The sequence below is a fragment of the Manduca sexta genome, chromosome 22 (assembly GCF_014839805.1).
Source record: "Manduca sexta isolate Smith_Timp_Sample1 chromosome 22, JHU_Msex_v1.0, whole genome shotgun sequence".
Taxonomy (NCBI): Eukaryota; Metazoa; Arthropoda; class Insecta; order Lepidoptera; family Sphingidae; genus Manduca; species Manduca sexta.
In genome coordinates, this window is record NC_051136.1 from 13,816,560 (window position 1) to 13,839,576 (window position 23,017).

Below are 23,017 nucleotides of genomic sequence, written 5' to 3' on the forward strand. Positions count from 1 at the left end.
TTTGTCGCCTTGTTTCGTTTAATTGTATTGGAGCTGAAATTTCTCAAGACTCTTGAACGTGGGACCGTTTCACTAACGAGACACATGATTTTAATAGTTATCTTGTTATGCTATATAGTTCAAATTAATTTAGGATGATTCTATTAAATAAATTGATTGATATTGAAAAAATTATAGCATCTTTTGTGACGACCTTATTAAAGCATAAACTGGTGAAGCATTTCTGTAGTCGTACTAATTTTGTATAAGTTTCTGTTCGCAAAGGAACTATGAGTTGCTCAGAATAGAACTCGTGGCATGTATGGCTATATTATTTCATGACGACCAAAGTTCTTCACACTTCGCTTGAAGAAATTAATAATAAAAACTCCCCGTAGCTGAGGAAGTATTAAAGCCAATCTACTTTTTAAATTATATTATTTTTACCGGTTATAAATAGTCCCCACATTTTCTTGATACTAGAGCGACGTCTTGACATTTATTTATTTAGGAAAAAAATAAGATTACAATCAAAACATTCAGCTAAGATAGATCAGTAATTATTCTAGATTGCAGTCCTAGCTATGTTGATACATCATTGTTACTTAATTACTATTTAACCTTAAATACTTAAGCACTGAGTAGCAGGTACTTAAATATAGGAATGAGAGAAAATGTAAGAACTAACGTCAGGATATTTTAGGTAAAGAGATTCTATAGCTGTTACACAATATATTTTTAGTTTGTAACATAAGTTATTTTAAATAATAATAACACTGGCATATATAATATCATTTATAACATAAATTTATGGTCTAACCACTATACTCCGCTACATCTGGAGAGCATAAAAATTTGCCCCCATAACAGAAATGAAAATGGGTAGGCTTTATCGTAAGACACGGTGTAGCTTTATTTATTTCAATGTACATTTATGAACCTTATCCGTAAACAGAGATCTTAATAAATCAACTGGCCAAACCGCCGCCACTGGCAACTTACGCCAGCCGCTAAGTGGCCTCTTCCACACCTTGGTAATGGAAAAGAATGGCGGCCGAGGATCTGGGATAAATTCAACCTAACGAGAAGTTAGAGCCATTCCATAAGGCTTGCTGAATTAGAAAATTGATGATTTTTGCTCGAGATTGTGCGGGCTAATTACCCGTACTGGGAACCTGGTTTTAGGGATGTTTGGTATGTTATGCAGGATTGATTTGAAACTACTTGACATTTTATTATATTAAAGTAAATAAAGGGAGAACTTGGGTATTACTGCGTAAAACAGGGACGAGGTTTTTACTAATAATTATTATTCAAGATTATGGTGTAGGTGAACGCCATGGTTTTATTGCTGCTGCTATACAAATGAAAATCAACCTGGAACTTAATCTTCAAACTTATTTTTCTAATTTTTATAATTACATTAGGAAATACAAAACATGGATTATCAAACACGCTATAAAATCCTGATCGAGTAATCCGATTTAATGTTGTCGCTTGATTGACTGACAAATAAATAAATGTACAGCCGCTCAGCCAAGCGCTGTCACTACACAGCGGTTCTCAACATTTGGCCATTTTATTTTTTACATCCAATTTGACCGGTATTCGAATTACCAAATGCCCAATATGCTGGTAGATTCACCGTCCACAGAGACTCGCTGGAGTTACTATTTGCACCTCAGACTTACCCTTTAAGATAATGGTATCGCCTTATATATGGTCAATTACTTCTCGATCTTTGGCAGAAATTTTAATATATATTTTTTTTCTAGTGAGTAGATAAATTAGAAGTCTTTTTGATGGTAAGCCACATCCAACTCGCTACTTATCGTTAGGTGAGCACTCTTAAATAATATACTATTTATAACTTTTTCCCAGTTTCCCAGCTGATTATTATCATGGTAGATTAAACACAGCTTAGTGTTCCGAGAGAGTCGCTGAGCTCTAATACTCGGTACAATTATATTGTAAAATAACTAGACGTATCCCTAGAAATGAAAGATAGTTTATTAAAACTTTTCTCAAAGTAAGCGAATTATGTCAAATAAACCCGTGAAATATAATGTTGAAAACTCGATAGTTATTTATTTGTTAACTTTGTACTTTACTGTAATAATTATAAGCAAAACTTTGATTAAAACATTAATATTTACCAAGTGCTTAGCAAACAAAAACATTCAATTTGTAAAAAAATAAAAGCATTCATTTAATCATGATAAAACGAGATCGATTGTACTTTAAACCACCCCAAGACCAAAAAAAATTAGCCCACATTGCTGGCAGAATCGTTCATTTCTCGGCTCTTATTCAAAGTATTTTAACTCCCTTAGGACGTAACGAGCGAAAAAGTAGGCAATCACATTTCACACCATCTTAATTGTGAATGAAACTAAGAACCTCTGGCTTGCATAATCGTCGACGTGTAACTAGGGCTGCCTCCTCGTCCTGAGCCAACCGCGTGTCACTCACACATCACAGCGAGGTAACCCTTGATTTACCCCATGTTATTAGGGCGGGAATATATAACACAATCACGACGTATCGTGTTTTCGCAGGAGATGTATTAACCTTGAAGAAAAAAGGAATATGGTAATGTGATTTTCGTGTCGTGAATCTTGTTATATACTTGGATTCATTTTTCCTGAGACGAAGCGTGTCAGTCTTTGTCGATATTAATAGTTACGTGGTATTCCTATAATTAAAATAAACTTATTTGGCATCAATTATAATAACTCAAATAAAAAATGACATTTAGAAATCTTCACTAAAACAAAACTGCATCAATTTATTATCATAACCATGTGGTATAATATCTGTAACTTAACTTACCCCAGACAATCCCTAATCTACAATTTAGCTTTAACATATTTTGCTCTTGTTACCCCTTACGCCGCGGCTAATATGCTCCGTGTAAAACACCCCAATACGCGGCCTACTGTATAAAGTATCAAGATTAAATGTAATGTAAATGTAAATCTCATGTTACAGCGAGTGACGTGTCTTCAAAATTTGTGTCTAATGTACTTTTATGGTTGTCGCAGCGGTTATGGGGTAAATGAGCGATGAGTGGGGCTCTTATGAGGTGAATTAAACTTTCTTAAATAATTTTGATATACTGATTCTTGGAGATTGAGCAGAGTAAAATTAAATGCGTATTTTGTATGTTGACTAGCGGAACTCGTAGATGCTCGTATATTACTGAGGATAATTTTGTATGATAAAGTATTAGACAATTTAGAATTGATTATATTAGTTTCAAACTTGTATAACTGAACTAAAAGTTTCCTTAATTAAAATGTTCAAAATGTGTTGCTCGTACAAAAACATACATCGAATTATTCATTCATAACCATCATTTGGTTATTTAATAACCCAATTAAATTCAAAATATGTCGAGGTAATTAACGTATAAATTTTTATAATTACCCACCCCTTTCAAAAGCTAATAAAATATTCACAAACTATTCATAATTGTTCGGATGCAGCCGCGGGCGAAGATAACGCAGTAATATGACACACAACATGTCTTTTAGGTTGACAGGCGTCATATCGCGACGCTGTCCCGACGGCCGCTCTCCCCCGGGGATGACTTAAGATATTTTCCAGTTATTTTTATCTGCGGACGTAAACCCGGAATTAGTTCAAGATAGAACTTGTCAGAGATTAGGACGGGTAGCGGTAGGACTTTTGCGGGTCAATCAAAAGTTTTTACTGGTTGTACTATTTTGCTGTATTTTTATGTGTTTATTTTCGGGGATAGATTTGGTTATAATATGATAACTAACAAAAAAATATGATTGTAAGGTATTTGTAATAAATAGTTGTCATTTATGTTTAACAAGTCCTCCAACTGAAATGTATTAAAGTCATAAAAACCGTAAATTATTTTTAATTTACATGCACATTAAACTAGAAATATATAAATAAATTGTTACCAATACAGCACAACCGCAGAAGTAATAAACTCCAAAATTCCCAATTGAACTCGAAATTTAAATAGGTTTTTCCTTGAACATTACGCAGTTAGTTTATTACCACGAGACCGCAAGTTTGGCGCGCTCTCTGTCATATATTACCGCAAAGCCGCCGGCGTGCCATACGCCATCTACTGCAGTGGTAATGATGCGGCTGAAATTTCAATGAACTAATGTTACACGGACAGTTGTACTTTGTCTATAAAAATTATAAAATTTTCAAGGAATACCTAAATAATTCAATATTATTCTTTTGACATGAGTGTTTTATTATATAGATTTTATCCCGGATATTAAAATATAAAATATTTGAACGATGGAGTAATGAAACTCGAAACTAATTATGTAGAGTTGTCTTTTGTGTCAGTAAGGTCAAAGATATTCAAAGGCACAATTCGTAATTACAAAATTATAATACTAAAATATATCTCAACTGAGAAGCGTACAAAAGGGAGAGAAAAATCATCAAACAGAGCCTAAAATAGTCGTGAAATGGGTATTTAAAAACGTCTTTGGACAGAGCACTTAGTCTCTACATTCCGCTACGTAGAGATTACTACACAGTACTGTATATGACAAAGACAATGCGAGAGAGCGCTTAAGACGCCTCTACCGCTTCCTGTGGCGGAGAATTGCGGTATTTACGTCAAAGAATAGGCCTTGGACGAATGTAGAGACGTTTTCAGGCACTACAGATGATGATGCATTTAAAATTTTATGCTACTTTTGTAGTTTGTGAAGTTGCGGGTTTATTTTCACTAATGGGGTGATTTTATACATTTGAATTTAGAATGAGATAAAAGCACATAAATATGGAATATTATGAATTAATTTATGTTGCAAATGATTTTACGTTGTTTATAGAAATAAAATAAATGATTATGCTAAATTCGTGATTAAACAGCACAGTTGAAAATAGTATTATTAAAGAAATTTATTCAAAACTGATATTCTGAGACATGCCTACATGCCCTCACGTATGTTTACCGATTTTTCATAGTTTTTTTGATTCTAGATATTATTTCTATTTCTTTTTATTTTGTTGTTGTATTTTATTGATTAACTGAGAACACGGATAACTTATGATCACCACTGACGATATTTCTGACGCTGAGGCAATTACTTACCATCACCTGAAAATAAGTCGTGAACTGGCATTCTTATCAGTTTATGGATTACTATACACACATAATCCCACATTACAATACCTACGTATAATCTTAATGCTTAATTCAGGAAATCTAAATTCATACACACCAGAATAACAGTATCAACGGACATTGAATTATCGTCTTGCAATGTCTGTCAGGCCAGGTTCAATATTAGCCGAGACCTAGACGTCTGGAATTAATTCACTCGGTGCGTATTGCGAACTAACACGATACAGTAGACAATTGACAGATAATGAACGGGAAACGCTGGTGGTAAAACAATTTGTACGAGTAAATAATAGACGAATATAGAAAATAATGTTCGAGGTGAATTAGTGAGTTAAATGTATTTGTTATTTTTTTTATTGTTTAAGTTAACAACAAATACTTGAGTAACATAATAATAAATAATATCTAACGCCCATTAGTGGTAAAAGGTGAAATTATCCGAAAGAAAACCCGATACAATATATAAGTACTAAGAATATGCATAAATGCGGTCTGTAAAAGTTCTTATGATAATTAGATATTACATAAATTACGAAAGCGAAGCTGGCAGGAATTGGATGATATGGACCCTTCGCCACTGCCGGTCATAATCCAGAAGAGTCATGGATCGCCCGATTTTAGACTCTAGTCCTTAGTTTTTATCAATTTCACTCACGACATGAAAAATTACAGCACACTCCCATTTTACCTTCATTTTTCACAACACAATGATTATTTGTCAACGTGTATAATATTCTAACTTAAATCTAATTCTCTTCAGGTTTAACTACAAACTCTGCGGGCTGTCTCCGTGGTGGTGGCACGCGTGCAACGTCGCCCTGCACGCGGCGTGTTGCGCGCTCGTCGCCCGCACCGGTGTGTCAGTCGCACGTTTGCAGCGTCCCTTTGCTGCCCTCGCTGCCTTGCTATTTGCTGTACATCCCATACATACTGAGGCGGTAAGTTATTTGTATTGTTTACGTGTTTGTGATCGTTATGTACGCTATCACTGTCCTATGTTAAACGGTAAACACACTCTGAAATTGGTGTGATGGAAACTTCTGACGTCATTTTATATCAGGTCGTTTTTTAATGTTGATGTAAGAATATTTTCAAGCTTATATATTAAGGTAAGCTAGAAATAGATCATTACTCTTACAGTTTCTAAGATAGTGAGAATAGCAACAAAAATTATGCGCTACATTCCCTTGAAGTATAATAAAATCAAAATAGTTCATCACAATGTTGCAAATCAATTAAATAAAAATCCCCAAATCTTACATAGCTTTCGATTGATAATATAATATTATTATAGACATATTTCGTTATATTAAGAATGAATATTACAAATTACAACGTCTATCTGCAATCTCACTTCTCTTCATCCATTTGTCATTCAGAAATATAGCAACAGCAAAAAGATTACAATTACTATAAAAAATACAATAAGTAGCTCTCAGCTTGCACCATCACTGGAGAGAAGATTCAAGTGGACACTACTGGTCGAAAGCCAATTAAAAAGCGTTGCTATCGCTGCCGACCCTTGAGCAATATCTGTATAGCTCCGAACTTTGGTTGGAAATTTTGGCACCGACCCAAAAACGATCAGATCTGATCTAGTTTTTAAAGAATGCTAGACTGAAACTGCAAAGGGATTTGCGTTAGATTTGTATTGGCCTTTGATGTTGTACGTTACGTTATAATAGGTAGAAATAATATTAGGTATCTCGAATGCAAGATTCAAGTTAAGTGCTATTCATATTCATCTCTTATGCGTCTAAGTAGGTTTGTTTATTATAGGACGTATAACTTCTAATTACTGTTTTATTTTTTTATATTAAGGCGATACCTCAAGGTCCATTTTCATACATTTTCAATTTTCATTTCAATTTAATATGACGAAATTTTAAAGGCCGAAATATCCATGATTATTAATTATTTTTACGTTTTTCTTTCAACTGCGAGAACTAATCACTAACTAGACGTGAATTTAAATTCTTTACTTGCCAATACTTGTTTAGTTACCCAGATTAAAGGTGAAACAAAATGTATGAAAATGGACCTTGAGGTATCGCCTTAAAGACATTATAAAATTAGCATTATTATAAGGTAGTTTGGGCATGTGAAGAGGATGGATGGTAGGAGACTGACAAATAGGAAGAGCCAGTAGGGAGTTGATCACACCGAATCTTCGAATGTCAAATATTTGACATTCTTAGTACAGGCCAGATCAAAAGTATCCTGAACCGGCGGGAATGCATGAAAAGATTGATAAAGGTTGAGGAAGCGAGAGAAGTACGCCATAATCGTGCAAAATGGGAATCCATGGTCTCTGCCTACCCCTGTAAGATAGAGTTGTGATACTATGTATGTGTAAAGACATTGCGGCCAGTGTTAAAAGGCATTAAGAGAAAAAACTTAAGGAGAATTAATAATGCGTGCCATACTTTGTAATTTACAGTGCATATGCGATACCTTTTATTCAGAGGCATGACGTTTATCATTAAGTGAACAACCCAACCTCTCCTTTAATTATTAAGCTATGTATAAAAACTGGGCCCTTATTCTGTATGATAGTGTAAACGCGTAACGCGGCCGTGTCATGTTATCTTCGAGAAATGTGCGTGGAATGGTATTCTGTAAGCCAAATTTCTATAGTCCTAAACATGATGCGTTGTGTTACGTGCTTGTTACGCACTGTTAAAATAACGTGCGGGATAGAGAATAGGGCCCCTGAACTATTTACGAAAGGCTGGGCAAAATTCTCTCCTTGTCAACGTTTCCGTTCCGATAACAGTCATTGTTCTATTTCAGAGAGTCGTTATTGTCTATGACGTCGTTTTCCTGAAAAACTCGTTTCACTTTCAATGTTGTATTTCATATTTCACTTATTAATTCATTTATCATTCGTACAACTGTTTACAAAACAACTCAACTTACCGGAATCCCGTCCTGAACTTGACAATTTACTTCCTTCAAAGTCTTTACAGGCTTGAATTTTTTTCAGGCGAATAAATGTTTTTGTCGGTAATAAATTATGTCTGTGAAGTTTCTCTGTAAATAAGGCAGGTTTTGTGTTTCCAGAGAGCGCCTTTGAGTGAGCTGAGGGTACCAGTGACCTCCTTAAAATTGAAGGGCTTGCCTTAAGGGCCTCTGTAAAAATGCTGATATTTATATTTGTAATGGATAATCATTAGGGATTGTCGGATTTGTAGTTGAATTTTAACGGTATTGTGTGAAAATACGTTATTTTTTGTGAAATGTACATTTAGGTTTCTTGTTCCTTTAGGGGTTTTATCAAAATACAATAAAATCATTTTCTTTATTAAATTACGAGCCTCAGCTGGGAGTAAAATAGTTTTAATTTATTTTGGCAGACATGTTAAAGAAGTTTCGCAAAATGTAATCTTGTATCCTGCATCGACAAACGTTAAGCCGAATGTGATGCGCGCACATAGTTACATGACAAAGTATTAAATCTTAATAAGGGACAGTAGCGATGAATCCATAAAAACGAGTCCTGCCTGATTACCTTCGCTAAGTGACTGTCATAAAGGTACTATGGATTACTCTATAGTTGCAAAATTATTTCGGTAATTTTAATCTTTCTGAGATTATAATAACTTTGGTGTATAAAAATACTGTAAGTTTTGTTTTTCGAATCTCTACTGAACAAACCTTTACTAATAATAAAGTATTTTTTTCGCCACGCTGGCCTATTGTGAATTTCGGGTAAATCTAAATCTATGTATTACAAATTAATTTCCGTAGCTCTTCACACATGAATAGCTAACCCAATAACGAACGTAAATTAATGACGTTTACGGCTAATTTACCATGGCCTGTATTATTTAACCACAATATCCGGGATTAGTTCACCCGACCGGAACTAAGTAAGACTAAATTCCATTCACATAATATGTATGTACATAGCGTATAATCCGAACCAAAGTTCATAGGCTGAGCTAGTCAAACTAATCACAAACTGGTTATGTTTAAACTAAACTATTAAGCTGGTTTGAATAAAGGCTTTTCGATGAAGGTTTTTATATTATTAGATATTTAACGTGTGGGAGATTTCGCCCATTTATCACCGCTTTAACTATTTTTGTACTGAAATAAAATGTAATGCACATCGTGTAGTTGTGCCACATTTTTGTTGCACGTTGATAATATCAAGTAGCGCTACGCCGCGCCGTAGCAAATGCACGTAGACGCTACGCCGTAGCATCACGCATAATTTTATTGAGAATAATTTTGTTGCCTTGATGTTATGATAGGTATGTAAATATTATTTCTGTTTAAATGGCATTATAATTAGTGCGAATTCATCAGATGAAAAACTCTATCCTATATTTGATACAAACAGTAATCTAAGGCAGCAATCTTGGCTCGTGGTAGGATATATTTTATATTTGCTCGGATAGCGACTGCCGTACACAAGGAGTTAAAACCCGCCATAGTCGCCCACGTAAGTGTGTCACGTTCCGAGATCAGCGTGTGTTTTTCCGGTTCCAACAGGCCGGCATAAATGTGTCGACTGCTGACGGATAATCATCTATCGCCAGTCCACAGTATATTAGCATCACTCCACTTACAATCAGGTACAGTGTGGACACTCTGCCGTGCACTTATAAAAAAATAATCTAAATTATTTTATAATATAGCTCATAATTTGATTACAACATTCCTGGTTACACAGCCAAAATACTCTATCGTAAACTAGGCGCTATTACCTCATTCATAACGTACTTCCATTGTATTTTCCGAGTTTAGCCCGTAAGCACTTCACCTAAATCCCGCCCATGATAATCCAATATTTTCATACAGCGTAGTCCACGCGCAGGATGCCGTCGTATGAATTATTCAATGCATAGAGTCGTGCGTTGCTTTGCGACAGTAATAAATACTGCCTTCTTGGCGGGCAGGGACGGACTCGGAGAGTACTGCGGTGGGCATAAATATTCTGCTGCAGGATGGCTTTGTTATTAGGCTAATCTATGAAAATCTAAATAAAATGTATCATTTTAGTAAATTATTGAGGGAAGTTTAATTAATATTATGTACCACGACGACACTGTTACGAATTGCCCTCAAAAAGATACAACTTATATTTTTCATTCTTCACAAACATATTAGCTAATTTATCATCATTGGCAACTATAAACATGATTATAATAATGTACATACAAATTTATATTAAATGTCAGGCATTTTCAATTTACGGGTGAGATGCCGTGAAATAATTACGACCACTACCAAACTATTCTGAGTTCATCCCTGCGAGGTGAGGAGACATTTTCCTTTGATTTGACATTGCATTACCTGGAGTACGTTGAAGATTAATGTATTGGACACGTACGAGAAATGCACACCGTGTGCCACAATTTTGTCACACCGCGTTGAGATCACGTAGCGCTACGCCGTAGCAAATGCACGTAGTCGCTACGACGTAGCGTCTCACATTTTCCATGTTATTATCAATCATTTTGTGGTACGAAATCTTTGGATTATGTAAGACAATGGTATAGTATCTTAAAATGAAATACGTACGTATATATATAAAGAGTATGTATACTTTATTTAATATTATTATTCTGTGAGAAAATGATATTAAAATAATCACTATAATAATATTAAAGCATTAAATTTTATCAGGAACACAAAATACATGTCCACCGAGAAATAAAAGTATTATTGAAATATTCATATTCTATTCGCGCTAAAAGCTTTAACAGAAAAGGTCAAAAACATTTCAAGGCATAATACGTCACGCCTATCTCAAAGCACGTGGGACGAGTCTCTACCATCTCTATCTCGTATTTATTGCTCGTTTCACCTCGTATAACATTTTGTTGAACATATTTTTATACGACAATGTTCCTGTAGGTACTGTTTTGTTTGAGAATTGTCGACAGAGCTCACTTGTATTTTTAGTATTTGTATAAAATTTGTTTTGTAATAGATGGAACGCTTTTAGGGAATGTTGTGTGGTAATATTTTATAGGGGAAGATCTTTCGTATTCGAGACTTCGTCTGGATAGTTATCAGAAGTAGTTTTAACTACTTTTTTCGTGAGCAGCCATGTTATGTTAAAGTTTGAAGGACTTTATAGCCGGTTCAATTTGTTGATCATAAGACATTAGCTTATGTCTCGAAATTGTAAGCGCAATAAGGCATTATAGTAGTTTTGGATCTTGCTTAATTGTCTATTTTATATGGGCATGGTAATGTGACCCCACTGCACCTGATGGTAAGTGGAGTGGGGTCCAATAGAATGTTGACTAACGAGTGATGATTACCCCTCGACAGTCGACACAATTATGCCGGTCTCTTGGAACCCGATATACAGGCTGATCTCAGAATGTGATAAACTTACCTGGACCACTATGGCGTGTTTTAACTACTTGTGTATGGTGGTCGCTATTGGGGTGGATATAAAATATATTCTACCACCAGCAAACATGTCAATAATATGATTATATAATTGATATATTTGCTGAATATCTTAATGTAAATTCAACCAAGCTGTGCGCATAATGGTTAACAAAAATATAATGAATATGTTGGTGAAAATGAAAATAATTTGAGTCTGCATTCCCAAGGGCAACCAACATATTTATTTTTCAATAAACATACCTCATAAAATATGTACTAACCTTACACTTTCAGACATAAACAAAGTTTCATAATAACAAAAAGCACTTACATATTCTTACAAATCACCGTACAGTGGACACGACGTATCTAATGGAAAACAAACATAAAAATATAAATATCGGTAAAACGCTTGGAGGGCGTCGCTGCAGCCGCTTTATGGCTCGTTCGGGACATATGGGAATCTATAAATATGTTTTATTGGCTCGAAAGACGGCATTGTGTGCGACAAGACGGAACAAATGGCTCCGTTACACTTACATACCTTGGAACGCACGCTTCTCATGAGATATTGTTACGGCTTCTTGTAGACTGAAATTGACATATTTTAAGGTGAGAAAATAGGCCATTTTATTGCAAAACACTCGTCACAGTCCTTGGATTGTGAGAGCTTTCTCTATGGAATAGTGTCATTGGCGACGTTTTGGGAGAAAATCCATTAAGTTCGCTGTGCACATGCAACCGAAATTGTCAGCTATGTCGGTTTTCTGTCAGACAATAACCCGGTCGAATGAATTATTATATAAATAATTATTTCAAGTAACAATAATAACGAAGCGGTGATAGCCTAGTTGATTACGGAACGGACTGCCGAGACGAATGTCCACAGGTTCAAAACCCAAAGGCTCACACCTCTGACTTTTCTAAAGAATTATGTGTGCATTCTTTGTAAATTATTGCTTGCTTTAATGGTGAAGGAAAACATCGTGAGGAAATCTGCAGAACTGGGAAATTCTCCATTGCAATTTTGAGGGTGCGTGAAGTGTACCAATCCGCACTAGACTAGCGTGGTGAACTAAGGCCTAATCCCTTTCAGTAGTACAGGAGGCCCGTGCTCAGCAGTGGGATAGTATATAATATAGGGCTCATATTATTATATTATTATCATTATAACCAAAATCAAATTTATGTAAAATTTATTAACAAAATAAATCATCTTTTATAAACAAGCATACTACCGCGGCGTCGTTGACTTTAGTGTACATACACACATAATTATATGCACCATTAAGCCCTGAATAGCGTCGTGACTCACGCTTCCCCCTCTATATTAGGTCCTAAGCGAAGCCTGAACAAGCAATTAAATATAATTACAGCGCGGCTTGAGATGCTCTCCCCTTTTAGTTGACACTTCCTATAGAATGCAATACCAGCAGGTGCAAAGGTTAGAATATTAGAGAATGTGAAGCTAATTGTGCTGCAAAATTATGGTTTTATCTTTCATTGTCGTGTGCGTATTCTATAAAAAACAGAAATACATCACGACTTTAATCCTGAAGGGGTAGGCAAAAGTGAAACCAGGGCACCTATTTTTCGCCACGTGTATTCAGTGTTATGTTGTGATAGAAGGCAATTTTATCGGATTATTGGTTAAAAAAAACATATTTCGGACTGCTACTTAGCAGAAAACCCGAATATCACTTTGCCTAACCTAGGATTCGAACCCGGATTATCTGCTACTCCCATAAATGTTCCACTTGTAATGTTTGTAAATTTTTCTACTACATTTGGCACGTTTGTAAAGGTGTAGCTAAAAAGTAGTGTAATAAAACAGCACAAAATATTGAACTGATAACCCATCACACACGACAGCAATCAATACACGATATTGTAAACTGTGTGCTTTTTATATATTTTTTTTCTGAAAAATAACCGCGTTTTGGTCCGACTGGTACAACGCAGTAAAATTTCAGAGAAATTTGTCATAACCTCTGCCATACAGTATCATTACCAAACCACAAAATAACATAAAAAATATATACTGCATTTTTACTTTCCCGAAACGAAACAAAAGAATGTGGAATTCCCTGTTCCGGGGTTTTTCCTGTTTGCTTTCGGTGGGAACCTCGCACGTGCTCGTGAAGGACAGCGACTGTCCGCAGCTGTCAGAGAAAACACGACTAAACTCTATGTACAGTTACTCGATATTTTAAAATAAATTACTACGTCTAATAATAGAATAATAATAGGGTTGATTATTGTTTTTTATTGTTATTTTTATTTAAATCATGAAATTGTGGTTGATTATGAGTTTTAAGGCTTCTTATATAAAATTTACAATTCTTTGAATTGTAGAGTCCCCCATAGCACTGCAATATTCATTATATTACACAGATGATTAGTGATATAGGACCTGGTAATTACTTTGGCTTCTATCCCCCTTGGTAATGCTTAGAAATTCGCATTATCTTTAGAGGAAACAACAGAAAATGTTCAAAGTTAATTATGAGTTAAAAATGTAAAAAAATTACACGTTTTATTACAAAAAAATAATGTACCAATGCGTAATAAATATTAACTATGTATAATTGGAAGTGTAATTATTTTGTAATAACTTTTTACAAATGAATTAATTTTATATTTTCATGAAAATTTACCGAGTTTTATAATTATCAGTTCAATAGCAAATTATAATTGGTATGACAGTTTTCCGACTGGATATTGGATCAGTCCGATAACATCATTATCAGTCAAATTAATCTCTTGTTAAACATGTACTCATAGTAAGGAAAAATATTATAATTTTATGAACCGACATTGCCCAGAGTACAATTGTCTGACCATAGACAAAGATTTGTTATTTTACTGATGCTTACCAATAGGGTACCGGAAGGAATTATTAAAATCCGGTAAAAAAATCAACAAGTTACAAGTCTTTGAATTTCGGTGGAAAGGGTAATTAACAAGAAACAGAAGAAACAAAATACCCACATGTGACGTCATCGGGAATTACGACGCGTGCGAAAGAAAGAGATGAAGCGATCTCCCCACATCGCCCCCACTTCTGCATTTACAATATTTTAAATATGAATTAGTCGCTCATTTTTTAACCAATTTTTATGCAGTTTTCGCAGGAGTGTTTCTTTTTCGTATTATTAACCATTACATTTAAAATAATGTACAAAATTAAGCATAGGTCGGTCCCCTATTGTTATTATTTTCTTTTTCCTAAATTAAGTAAAGGTTTTACAGATTAGAAAGTATGTCAAGAGGTATTAATTTCTCTTTGAAGCCTTGCTGCTTTGGGAAAAAATATTTTATCGCCGTTTATTGTAATGTAATATTAAAATCACAGCATGACTCAAAACGTGTTTTGAGTCATGCTGTGATTTTGACACACAAACACCAGACATTCCCGGGGCTTCGGAAAATAGATCGAATAGCAAATTGCCAAGAATTTCTGATATTTATTGAGAACTAGCTGACCCGAAAGACGATGTCCCGTCTTAACTATGAATTTGTAAGGCGCATTCTGTCAATCGTTGAAATTAACTTTTCTTAAATTTTCTAGCGTTCCGCTCAACTTCCTTAATTTTTTCTTTCATAACATCCTTCTCCTGACAATAACAAACACAACACCAACAAAAAAATTGTGAAATCGGTCCAGCCGTTCACGCGTGATGGCGTGAGCAAGGGAAATAGGGATTCATTTTTATATATATATATATATATATATATATATATATATATATATATATATATATATATATATATATATATATATATATAGATTAAATGTTGTAGATTATTTTACGAGTATTGATTATATACCACATCATATTCCTAGTGATATCTTTAAAAGAGTTGACCTATTATTTTAAATAATGCTGAGAACAGCGTCATTGATATGGTACATCTAAATTCCTCTGCATCACCACCCACAGCCCCAGGAAGTCACTAATAGGCTCACCCCAAAAACTTTAATTTATTCCCTGACATACATTATTATTATTTATTACAATAATTCCACGTGTAATCTTTACTGTGCACACCATTAAATATGCATAAACAAAGACTTCGCGCAGTACGTTAAAATGATAATTCGCCAGCATTCACACCAGAACAGTAATTTAAGGAATATTTAAATAAATACTGGCTTAAAAGGGTACTGTACCTGTGTTGAAATTTAAAGTGCCAACACCTCGGGCTCTTGGTATGCTAATTCAACAGCCTTTGTCTTAAAACTGTTTGTTCCTTTAGAGTCGGATTTATCCTTATTGCAGAGAAAAGGCAGGCAAAGGAAAAATTGGATTAACTTTTTTTAAGAGCTAACGAGTTAGTAATGTGGTGTGTGATGACTTCGACCCTGGTGCGTTTGTATTACCAGAGATAATTGATGACATGCAGGCCAAAAGGCGTTTGAACACTAAACGTCGTTAATAACAGAGTAAATATAAATAAATACTAACTAAGGATATAAATGGAGAAGAGGTAGAGAAAGGGAAGGGAAGATTTTAGATTCAAGAGCTAATTATAAATCACTGACTGATACGAACTCAACAGATTAGCTGCCATTTGACATACATTATCGAAAAACAGTGGTACCTTTCTAGTTAAGAATTCATACATATATAAATTATGATGCCATGTGCGGAACGTAACTTTTAATGAAGAAGCTGTAGTGCCTCTTTGATCGGCAGGTAATGTACTTTTGACTACCCCGCAGAAAAACAACGTGAAAATATTTACTTAGAATTTATTTAGGTCAGTTACGTAAATGATAAGCATAGGATATGAATAGAAAATGAGGCAGAAGCTTTAGCAGAGAAATATGCGCTACTCACAGCTTTAAAGCGTAATATTAAATACAATTTCATTAAATATGTGAATTTTAGATGTAATAACAAAAATATTTTAACATAAAATTTAGTACTATAAAAATAGAGGGAATTAATTAACATGTATATAATTTAAAAATGGAATGTTATTTTGAAACCACGCGATTTCAACGCCACGCCAGGAGTTACCAATCTTTCCTCATAAACGACAACGAAGACATGGGCTCACAAACATTTGGAATTAAAACGGTCGTTTGTAACACCGGCTAGTACTCCGGTTAATTAACGTCGGAATCTGGTAACAAACTCGGCTGGTTGACGATCCCTTTATTTTACATAAGTTAGCGGATTCTTAATTAAGGCTTGTTGCAAACGGAGCCAATTTCATACAGCATCTGCCGCCGTGTCTATGCGGTCGGATGCAAATGAGGATCTTTGTTATGCGGACTTGTGCAGGCGTGTGTGTTTTTTATATTTTTAAGGAATTAAAATTATATTAACTCGGTGGCGTAATTGTACTGATTGCGCGGTACGATTACCGCTCTGAGGTAATCGTACCTAGATTCGAATCTCAGATCGAGCAAAGTGATAAGAGCAAGAGTGGGGTTTTCTCTTCAATATCAGTCTGGAGTGATAAATTGTACCCAATATGTCGTGTATATAGTAGTCGCGACACAACTTAACGATTGAAACGAGCAATGCGATTATATCAAATAATTTAAAGTTTTAATCGAATTGACAAGACTTTATGATGACTAGGTACCGTCCCAGATTAAGTGTATATTTATTATGACTTCTTGGTGGCGTAGTGGTAATGCTTACGCGGCACGAGTACTACTACCGCGCTGCATCCTAATTGTGACTGTGTGTTTCTCAGAATAAATTACTCAGCCACAGCTCAGAGACAGGAAGTTGGTGATACCCCTTAGAAAGCACGTAAAGCTGTTGCTCCTGAGCCTGATCTGTTCGATCATGTCGGATTGCCGTCTCACCGGACTATGAGAGTGAAGAATCACAGAGTGCACCTGTGTATTGCGCACACACTTGTGCACTATAATAACTCCTGCGTACCTGAACTCCGTTGAGATTGACCGACGTGCCCGAAATTTGGAGGGATTAATATTTAGTGCCCACTTCACCGTGCCAGGAAAAAAGCCGTAGTAAGAAACAGTCGCGATCCATTTTAGCGGTGAATTCGTAACTCACTCAGACAAGCAGTCGTGCGTGCGTCCCCTTTATTTAGTTATTCTGCCGAATAGCTAACACTAAGTGGATGTGCTGCACTTAAAAACTTTTTGTTACCTTTCGGGATAATGACTGTGTTTTTAGGTGTTTATATTCTGGTTTGAATAAATGGGAAATGTGGTGATATGTAATAATAATAAACGTTTATTATCAAATGGTATGTAATATTGATAACAGAATTCTGCGAGTCTAGAACTAAACTTAGCTTGTATCTGAAGATTTACAATTATACCAATTTATATTATATTTAAAAGACAAAAACCTTTATAGACGCGGTTATTGTTTATACATTATTTTCTTTTGTTGTTCAATAATTATAAATGTTATTATAATAGCGAAATGTAATTCAAATCAATATATTCAATACGTAATTTTAGTCGTGGGGACCTATAATTAAGACCTCAATCTATAGTTATTAGGTTAATTATCTATTGGTTCTCCTAAGATATAATAAATAAATATTTTCTAAGTTGTTGATATGTTATAGTATCGTGTTAGGATTCTTGTAGAGTCCTTTTAAATTGTTGGAGACAAATTCTCATTATCTGTCTTTCCAGTCTCTATCTTCTCCTTTTACGAAAAACTTTAATTCGATTTCTAAAGATTTAATAAATTCCCGCTCTTTCTTATTCTACTCCTTTACTACAAGTTTAAGAATACATTGTGATACATTTGCTATTTTCTCTCATCTCCAAGGAATTCCAATGTTAAAGTTTACGATATTACCTAAACTGAAAGAAATCCTTAACCACATTTAAAAAACCGTTTGAACATATAAAATACCTTCCAAATTCCCCGAATCCTTGAAGATAAACTTGGTAATCTCTCAATAATTACCAACTTGGAATATACAGTCGGTCCTCTTGTAATTACAGGCACACGCGCAGCACTCTTGAATTATAAAACGGCCAAGTTCTTGTGCGAAATTTTGCGGATATTTTAAATATTCAAACTACAATCACGTGTCTCGAGCTTTCGACGTAGAAATCTTATTTCATGAGGTATTTTCTGAGTTTATGGAAAATTAATGAGTTTTTACGACGGATTTTGCTGGTGTTTGGATTCTTGAAGAAGTATCTGTTTTATGATATCCTCATGCTTAGACCGTAAGCTAGACTTAGACTTTTTGTTTATCACTTCAGTTAATATGGGTTGGTAAATTTCACAAACTTGAAGTTTTATGGGGAATTCTTATAATGTCTCTGCGTTCTCTGGTGTTTTTAAGGAGCTTAGACTGTACGGTTTGAAGTTAGGATCGAAGCAGAAATTCGTCACGACGCAGAGCAGCAGTATGTTCTATCCTCCTTACTCTTCACGATTCCTTGTACGCTTTTTCTGCTATCACAAAGATAAAATGTATTCTAGCTATTTTAGAGGTAAAATGTAAAGTTTATGATAGTTAAAATTGTGAAAACGTTTATAAGTAAATTTCTTCAATAATTTTGCCCCTTTGATTACATCATGGTATGAAATACATAGGGCGAAGTGTGCTAGTTGGGCCTCTCTTTACCCCTTCCAAATGGAAGGCGTGAGTATGTATTTGTATCTGTATTAATTATTTTTAAATAAATGGAAATGTTTTGCATGGACTTATTTCTTCTGGAAAGGTACGAAGTGTGACTAATACTTGCCAGAGTTGTAGAAGGCGTTACTTCTATTTATTGGCAGAGGTGGAATAAATAATAAGTGAATAGCGGTGGCGGTTACCATTAGGTACCTAGCTCATCTCACCATTCCACTGTAAAAAAAAATGTAGGAAATGTCAACACTCGGGACATACGTTACGTGTTTTAAAGAGTTTATTCTAATTGTATGCTAATTTCTGGCTCGTTGTTCCTTAGAATAAACATTTTTGTTCCAATTATACACTAGCGTTTACTTGTGGCTTCGTCCATGTATAAATATAGAAGCGTTAAGGTGTAAGTTAAGTCTAGAAAACATTAAATGTGTAGATTTCTTACATTCTTTTAAAATAATATTAGATTTTGTCTAATTCATAAATAATATTAAAGTATACAATATAATAACACCCAAACACACTCGCGCTTTTATTCCTGAAGGGAGCAAATAAGAAAGAAAACATCGTGAATACCTACTCGAGAATTCTCCATAATAATGCTGAAGGTATTTGAAGTCTACTTACTCTCTCTGGACCAGCGTCGTTGACTAAGACCTGAACCCTCTCATCAGTACAGAAGCCCCATGCTCAATAAGTTAATAATACAATAACAGTGAGTAATACAAAGCTAGTATTAAACCTCTAACTACAAATAGAGCATGCGCGTTTATCTTTTTGAAGGTATCAGATAATTAATGGTAAATGATCGCTCGGTTTAATGAAGAAATAGACTATTGTAATAAATCTATATATACAAACGTAGAAACGCGCCTCTATTTTCTAGAGCTAGGTAGAGACTTTAGACTGTCACCTTGCTCAATTCTTTCGATTGCTATCGTTGTTATATAATGCCAAGTTATACCAAGTGTATTAGGAATGAAAGAAAGAAAACCAATTTGTCAGATAGGAGACCCAGTAACAGTATACAGAGTTGATAATACCAAAGTAAATTCCAATATAAAACGTGCACCAGCTAAAACTGACGTATTAATGAACCGACAACACATCCACACATTAATTATCCAGTAGCTGGGACGCATTAATTAAGAGAATCTGACAAAAGCCCTAGCTAAAGGAGCTCGGCTAAAGAGCCCGGCTCTTTGGGCTACTGGCCGTGTAAACTATCCGAGTTTAATTAAAAAACTTCGGCTAATGGTAAAATTATAGCTTAATAATTTCGTTGACTTTAGCTGATATTTAGAGAAACGAAGGTTCCAATTTCAATGCTATGATTCGTCGTATACGAAAATTGGTATAAAAAAGAATATCTTTTAAAGCTGTGCTGGATTAAGATAAAAAAAAATGGATTCAATTCCAACTCATACTAATGTTTGTATGGTGCGCAAGTTTGTTTTGAGTCTGGATTTTTCGAGATTTAAAGACTATAGATGATATATTATGCGAAGACTTATATTATTATCTACGTGTAGGTCCAAGACTTTATATTAAAAGGTCTGTCTAGATTTTTTGTATACATCTGAATTAAAAAAGAATAATAAAATGTTAAAATCTGTCAGCAATGTATCTGTAGATTCAATAATACGTGCATCACGTAAAAACAACTAAACAAAATTCGAAGCTGCTCTGACATTATCAAGAATTTATTCAAATAATATAAATTATAAAAAAATATATAATACCAAAATTTCCACGCGGACAAAGTCGCTAATACATTTGTATCCTCTCCTGAAACCCCCCCCCCCCCCCTCGTGACCACAACAACAACAGTAGGAGTTATCGTACAAACATACGTGTAACCTTATGTAATATTTATTATCAGAATAATAAAAGACTTTATTAACTACACATTTAAGTCCGTAATTAAATATTTACAAATGCATTGTCTGTCGATCTGTATTAATGAACACTCCATTATATTACGCCGATAAATTGTTTATTTATAAGCCAATTTAATTAATTATGCAATTTTAATTATACAAAATACGACCAACAATTGTTTGCGATGCAAAAACCGTTAAATTTTTGAACAAAGCATTGCCATTGGCTCACCGCTGCGCTGGGTAAACATTTCATCCAATCGTAATTGTTTTTTTGGTAAACAAGATTCAAGTTTGGAACGTTTCGTTCAATTTATTCTTTTGTAAAAAAACGTAGTCATGGTCTGCTTATTCGAATCTTTAAGATTAATTTATAGCGTAGTACAGAACTGCTATTAGCATATTCCTGTACAACTAAAATACCTATGTCACTGGAATTCAGTAATTATGACCTATTGTTAGAAATTCTGCGTGAACAAGAAACGCGTGAAATTCCTCAAACATTTCATTAATTACATCAAAAGATATGCGCCTTAGAGCGCTGTGAAGATAAAATAAGCGAGTATAAATTATGTAAATTAGGGCATATTTGTAGAGGGGGGAGAATCATACGTGCACGGTGTTCCCGCGACGGTGGTAAGAAAATATGCTCTTATGATTTTCCTGTTCTGATATGAAAGGAAATACTGTTGGAATGATCAGAGGGAAAAGTTAGTATAAGGATAATATAAGGATAGATAGGAAAGTAAAGAGATTTACATCCTCCCAGTGAGGGTATTCAGGGCATCTCCACCGCGCTATGACGTTCAATTTTCTCAGACACTAGTTACACATCCAAATTACCATGTCATTAAAGAAACGACGCAGGTAGCATCATAATATCATATTATGTGTTACATTACACGAGAATATAACCCAAAATCATTATTCTGTACATCCAATGTTTACTTAAAATATGTGTGATAAAAATGATGCCCAAACTTTGCCCAAGCCCCTCCGAATATTATAGTTTTAATACATGATAACGGCGAAATCTTCAATAACTTATTAGACATCAAATTTATATGATGTTATATTTCATTTATAAGAAATCGATAGTAAGCTACGATTGCCTTTATATAACAGCAACATCGTCCATTTAATATCAAATTACCGTGTAATATTCGTATAATAATGCTAAACTTTAAACTGAAGCGGCGATAGCCTAGTTGGGTGTGGAACGGACTGCCTAGACGAATGTCCGCAGGTTTAAATCCTAAGGGCACACACCTCTGACTTTTCTAAAAAAAATCATGTGTGTATTCTTTGTGAATTTATCGTTCGCTTTAACGGTGAAGGAAAACATCATGAGGAAACCTGCACATCTGAGAAGTTCTCTATAGGAATTTCGAAGATGTGTGAAGTCTACCAATTCGCACTAAGCCAGCGTGGTGGACTAAGGCCTAATCTCTCTCAGTAGTAGAGGAGGCCCGTGCTCAGCAGTGGGCAAATATATAATACAGGGCTGATATTATTATATTATTATTATAATGCTAAACTTTAAGATAATATTATAAATTAAGGCTTATGATGTCCAGTTGACTTAATATCCGATAAGCTGAATCTTATGAGTACTTGCACACTATCGTTTGGTAGTAGAAATATACAAAACAGAAATTCTTGTACATACAAACTATCATAAAATATTGCGTGACCTCTTTATCTAGTAAATGAGCATACAAAACACATTTCGCAGCGTAGTAATGACTCCATAGCTTTCATCACATTATTATAATATTAATTTACACTTAATTACTTGCTTTATATGCTGCTTGTTAAATAACATGGATACATAATGCGCAAACATTGTACATCAACACCGGACAGAGTGTTTTAATATTTAAAATACGTGTAATTAATCGGATGATGTTCAAACTTTGATACAAATCCTGATTTGATTGGGAACAAATATTTTTTTTGTCAAATAAAATACGTATCCTAACAATATCCATAATAGCACATTGGACGTAATCTTATCGACGAATAACATGAAATAATTCAGAAATAAATTCACAAACGAATTCCA

The 23,017-nt window shown here is 34.6% G+C and overlaps 1 protein-coding gene across 1 annotated transcript in view; it reads left to right on the forward strand.

The window, feature by feature from the left end:
* The window catches only part of LOC115442004 (protein O-mannosyl-transferase TMTC1), a 117,297-nt gene that overhangs the window by 50,482 nt on the left and 43,798 nt on the right, over positions 1–23,017 (forward strand). Inside the window, exon 3 of the mRNA XM_037441594.1 lies at positions 5,877–6,054. Within this exon, the coding sequence (XP_037297491.1) occupies positions 5,877–6,054 (178 nt within the window). The remainder of the gene's footprint in view (positions 1–5,876; positions 6,055–23,017) is intronic.